Source organism: Trachymyrmex cornetzi, unplaced genomic scaffold (genome assembly GCF_001594075.2).
Source record: "Trachymyrmex cornetzi isolate Tcor2-1 unplaced genomic scaffold, Tcor1.1 scaffold1790, whole genome shotgun sequence".
NCBI classification, from domain to species: Eukaryota; Metazoa; Arthropoda; class Insecta; order Hymenoptera; family Formicidae; genus Trachymyrmex; species Trachymyrmex cornetzi.
Genome location: NW_017296408.1, coordinates 5,227 through 11,271, shown reverse-complemented (window position 1 = coordinate 11,271; position 6,045 = coordinate 5,227). Strand labels below are relative to the sequence as shown.

At 40.5% G+C, this 6,045-nt stretch overlaps 1 protein-coding gene across 1 annotated transcript; it reads right to left on the bottom strand.

Moving 5' to 3' along the window:
* Positions 1-5,366: 5,366 nt before the first annotated feature.
* LOC108759292 (uncharacterized) lies at positions 5,367-5,681 on the bottom strand. The gene has a single exon (XM_018504650.1). It carries the CDS (start codon positions 5,679-5,681, stop codon positions 5,367-5,369), a length of 315 nt encoding a protein of 104 aa, XP_018360152.1.
* Between the last annotated feature and the right edge of the window lie 364 nt (positions 5,682-6,045).

The following is a 6,045-nucleotide window of genomic DNA, read 5'->3' as shown; positions in this document are numbered from 1 at the left end:
TGGAGAACGATTATCCCCTCAAATTAATTTTTGAAACAATCAATGAGTTAGAAATATTCAGCGTGGAGGAACAGTAGTTTGTGAATGCACAAATAGTGATGAGACGACGGGGTGTATGTCTTGGTTTACGATTCCCTTTGTTCCATTGATAATAGAGATTCAAAAAATTTAACAGGGATGACATTAAAGTTTCCTATTATAGCTCCAATAAATTAAGTAAGTTCATTAAGGTACAAAAGGATTCTCGTTCAAATTTATCAAAGAACAATGTGGTTTACAAGATCATGTGTAAAGATTGTGATGTATCATATGTCGGACAAACAGGTAGACAACTGAAAACCAGAATTACTGAACACCGGAATCATATTCGTTGGAATACAACTATCCGTTCTGTGATCACCGAATATAGACTGCAGACGATACATGATTTTGATTGGAATAACATCCAGATATTAGATGAAGAGCCATGTTATAACAAACGCTTAATTTCGGAAATGTTAAATATTAAAAAGCAAAGAAACAGTCTCAATCTCCAAACATATACGGAGGGCCTTCACAAAGCATATACATCGATTATAAACAAAATTTGACATTGTTCTCATCTAGCCGTTTTGTCAATCCATTAATTATCACTTAGATAGTGACAGTCAGCTTTATTGTTAACACATATTTCAAAAAATTCTTTCTAGATGTTTCGATCTACACTGATTATCAAATTTTTAACATAGTGACTGTGATTTTGTTAGTATTACTATCTGACTGGTACAGTACCTCTTATATTTTACACGATTTTAAGATGAATTTGACGATGTATATCTTAAAAAAGGATAAATGCAATCATGTTGGTGAGTGTTTTTATTGGAATGATATTTCTGCTTGATTTTACAGAATTCAGAAGTATATTAATGATTTAACAGATTCCTAATTTATTCAGTTTTAATTCTATTTATTAATTTATGATTTTGCATTTATTGGTTAACTATAACTAATATGGTTTTTCTCATTAGAATATCATGAAATTCTGAACAATCGGTCGGCAAATCGTTTGTAAGCAATTCGTGGCTCCGTAGGACATCAATATAGATATACAATTTGGGTAACTTTCATCGAATCACGATTTGTGTATAACGATAAATATGAATTTAAAGGTTATGTTACGTCCTAGTTCCTCACATATGGAACTGAAGGGGTGGACGGAACAGGAACTGAAGTTTTGATCAATTTGGTCGTGTCCAGGCTCCGGATCGCGAGGGAGCTATCGGGAAGGACCGACACAAACCAGGAGGCACTTCGCTTCGTCCTGAGACTCTTAACGAGCCGGGGGTCAAACGGAGGACGAAGTGGAAACCTAAACTCATGCTCCGCTAAACGGACACACGAGTCGACACACTTTTAAGTTTAAAAGGGCCCAACTGGGTCAGTGTGCCACGAGGGCGAACTTTAACGCCAGATGTGCCAGTGCGTTCGTATGCCCTGGCTTTCGGTCATGGAACTTAATCCAAGTGATCGGGGAGAGGGCGAAGTGCAACCGCGAGGGAGCTAACAATGAATAGAAGGAGAGGTTTCGTTGATTAATAAACGAGGATTTAGTTAATATGCAATATAATTAACAGCGTTATTAATACATTTGTGTTGTGTTACAATTGGAACCTTCCTCAGGTTCGTATATATACAGGGTGTTTGGCGACTACCGCATTTTTTGTCATACGTGGGTAGAACAGCCTATACTGAATCAAAAAGTCCTGTACCATTTTGAAGTGTCAGCAATAGTTAACGAGATATTAACGTTTAAAAGATAGCCAAATACGCGCGTCCCCCCGACCTACTATTGCCGAAGGCACAGCCCACCGAGCGCACGGCGCTCCGCTCACCGCCGCGAGTCTCTAAGCTCGAACGGCGCGGCGCGCCTACTAGGCCATCCCCGCTCCTCGCAGCCCGGGCGCCGTGCCCTGTATATTTACATTGATGTGTGTTTTTAGGTACATATTAATATTGTCGTGGATATATGTGTATGTGTGTATGTGTGTGTGAAAAGAGAGTTGCGAGTGATGCTGGGGTTATTTTCACTTGGGAGAGTATGAAAAGAGGAAAGGAAATTTAGAATTGTGTCGACTCGCATGCAGGGTTGGAAGGAAACAGGATCGATAAGAATGAGAGACGGTACTGGGATGGAGAAGAGACAGGTACATCCGGGGATGTTCACTAAAACCCGGTCGTTTGCTGACGGGATGAAGTTACGACATGTTGTCTATTAATTGAATGGCGTTATGGAAGAGGAGAGAAAAAGGGTTTGGAGGGAAGTAGGAGTCGATTGGCGAGAGAGGAACTGAGGGGGGATCTCTGAGACAGGAGGCTCTTCGATCAAGTGTGGTGATATCGGGAGAGGACTGGACGGGAAAAGGTCGTCAAAGAAATCTGGGGACAGATCGGAGACGGGAGAATACGAGATTTCAGGTGGAGGTGACAGAGGTGGGAGAAGGGGTTGAGGGACTGGACTCTGTTCAGGTGTTAGCGGGTGAACGATGGAGACGACTCTTTGAGATTTTCCGCGGTAGTAGAGCGGACACGGACGTAAGACCGGCGCGGGTTGTTAGATCCCGCAACGTGACGGCGACGAGGGGTGCAAGATCTGCATGAACGCACTGTAATGATATTAAGTTTAAGGGGGACCACCCAAGAGAAAAAAAAGGGGGAAATAAAGAAAAAGAGAAACACAAAAAAAAGGAAAGTAGGGTGACGTTCACTTACTACTTGAGGTGATTTCGCGAAGCTGGAGTCGTCTGATGCGGTATCGTTCGGGCTGCTTGCCGAGATTCGGTTGAGTCACTGACTCTAAGAGTGTTTATGTTTGACTGCAGAGTCGCGAACCGAGCCAAAGACTAAAATTGATTGCTGTCGAGATTTTAGTTTGGACAGATTATGTTTAGGTTGACTCTGTGAGTTAACCCCAAAAAGTATTTAATTGGTACGTGTTTCATCACTCCGAAAAAAATAAAAAGACTTAGTGCCCGTCTAACTTTAAAAAATGAAAGAAGTCTTATATGTGTTTTCACTCTTCGGGAAAACTAAAAAGACGCTGAAGGGTCGCGAGACCGCGGTTTTATACTAATCGCCCCCTGATTACTTGAATTCGGATTGGTGGAATAGGTTTCGTTAACTAATTCTTGGTTCTTGGATTGGTCAAGATTTTTCGAGGCAGGAAAGGACGTTAACCGGAGTCTATAGTGTGAGGAAGTGTTATCCTTAATTTTTATGATCTTAATATTTATGGGAAAACGCACGCGTCAAGAAAGCGCACGTGCAACGTCGCTACGAGACCACCCCGGACCCACCCCTGAACGTCACGTGTCGCAAGAATTGTCCGCCGCTTGACCGTAGAGAGAAAAAAAAATATCTTGGCGCCGGTCTCACGCTTCCAATGTTATGTTTATTATCTTTTTAGTCGCAGTGTTCGAGAGGGCACAGACTCGGTGTCCTTTTGGTCCTGCCGCACGCGTACGTGCACTGATTTTAATTCATTTCAGAGCAACATTTATGAGAAGATACTGGATTCTTCGTTTAGTTTTTTGGGAAAAGAGAATTTTAGTCTTCTCTAAGCTATAACGTTCAGTCAGTTTGTTATTCGCAGCTGTCTTTTTATTTCAACGAAATCCAGATCTCCACGAAAGAAACGAGTCGTGAGAGTCCACTGGACGTAGCACCCCCAGCCTTAAACAAATGTTAGGGCATGCTGACGCAACATTTGCGGGCCAGAAATGTGGACTCTTTTCTTTCGATAATTTTGGAGCTCGCGCGTAAAGAATATGTATTTAAGATTGTTCGTATCATTTCTCTTTTCCGTTCTTAAATGTGTATACCTGCTTAATTGAAGAAGGAGGAGAGAAGGTGTGCTTATAAATTTGTTTTTACTTTTCTCTCGTCTTTCTTGTTAGTATTGATAATTGCATTTTAGAGTAACACTATATTAGCTTAGTCTATACGGTACAAGGGGGATGTGAAGTAATGATATATATATATATTTCTTGAACTTGGAGGATGCCCGTTCGTGCCTACGCTAATGTGGTTGCAACGTGACACGTTCTAGCATCCCTCTTTTCAACAAGCATCCTCTTTAAGTTCGTAAATAAGGGAAAGAAGTAGGAAAGAAAGATAAGGCGACCTCCAAAACCCCTTTCTTGTTTCTTTTGTACTTCTTTTTTACAATAATAATAGTTTAGCATAAATGACAATACGAATATTATTAATAATCTGAAAACAAAGGAAATTTAATTTGCTTGACGGATAGATGAGATGTATATATGTCTATATATATATACAAATATATGGTACGCATCTTCCTTTTTATTTAATTTAAAAAATATGTATATATTTTTCTTTTGTGCAAATTATGCATAACATGGAGGAATAACTGAGATTTTCCCCCTTTTTTTTTCACCGCTTGAAGTTGCCAGATGAGGAATACGCGGGAGTAGTGTAAATTTCTTAAGTGCCACGCGGGGTTTTCTTTGCGTTGGGCTCCCATGGGGTGACCCTCTTATACCCGTCGTGAGTGTGCCTTGTAGGCAGGTCGCAACTCCGATTTACCCTCGATACTTAACTGCAGGCTAAACACTTGACGTGGATAGTGCAGTCTGTTAGACCGTATGCGAAGCCTCTGTAGGCTTCGTTAACTAAGGATAATGACCTTACGGTTCATTATATATGTGTCGGCACGTAAATGTACCTACTTGTCCTTTTACTGCAGCGTTGCAAAGGTATTAGCAGTAATATCAGAGTGCGATGGAGGATATACTATATATTTTTTCTCCCCTTTTTTGCATTCCTCAGGTGGCAATCGGCCTTTTTAAGTGGTTTTTTTGCTAGACCCTTTTTAAACAAATTAAATTACTACTGTTAGTAGTTAATTGTAAACGTATACATATATATTTTTTCTTCCCTTAAAATATATTTTTTTTGTTTAAATAATTTTTTTTTTATTTAAATTTTTTGTGACCCCACATATCCGTCATACTAGGAATATAATGTTAAGGTAAATTAATAAAATTATTAATTACTTAAGATAACGAAATGGATGTAAGGTATAGTTGAGAGAGTAACGAAATTATTGAGATGTATACAGTTAGGTTAGATATAATTAGTAAATCGCTAAGGATGAGTATACATTGTGTGTAAAATATTATACCTTAAAGTAAATTAATGCTATGCGCACGATAGTCACAAAGATTAAATTGATAAACACAAACATATAATATGATATAATGATATATGTGTAAGGTGCATAACTCGAGTGCGTGTAAAGTTACGGGAGTATGTGTAAATAGTTAGGTTGACATTACGATTTTTAAGTGAGTTCCTTTTAATGATCCTTATAGAACGCTTGGTATTGTTGGCACCATCTTCGCGTCAGTGTGTAGGGCACATTCCATCGAGATGAGCAGATCTTTCAAACTGCTTGTTTCGTCCTCGCTCTCCCACTTTAATTCAAGCGTGATGATTGCGGCATAGTCCTCTATGGATTCGAGGATCCACATCCATCCTCCTCTTTTCCTTAATAAGAGTCTGGTGAGAGCTTTACTATTTCGGGACCATCTTGATCTGGCCCCCACCGGGCGGAGGTGGGCTAGCCCGCAAGAGATGGCTTGCCAATTCAATTCTCGGAAGTAGTCCTCCAATATATACATATCGGTGACCGGACGTCGGATGACACGGCCCTAGTCTCGTAGGGCCACCGTGACAGTGTCTTTCCCTTCAAGGTTGATTATCACCTCCCGTTGCCAAGTTCTTCCTTCTTGCATGGCAACGTATTCATCCGGTAACGCATGGTCGGGGTTGAGAATCAACCCCCGCCTCCTTCGTGCCATTCGGCTCGTGAGGTCGTCGATGAGTTTCTCGAGATCTTCTCGGGCGTGGTGCACCCAAATGAGTGATGGTGAGTCTACTTTGATAACTCTGATGTGCAAGGAACTTCGACTCAGATCTCGGATGTTGATACTTTTGATGTCCATCTTGCTACAAATTAAGTATGGACATGGGTTTTTCTTTTCC

Coding starts and splice junctions, on each gene's coding strand:
- LOC108759292 (XM_018504650.1), bottom strand. CDS start 5,681: ATGTATATATTGGAGGACTACTTCCGAGAATTGAATTGGCAAGCCATC.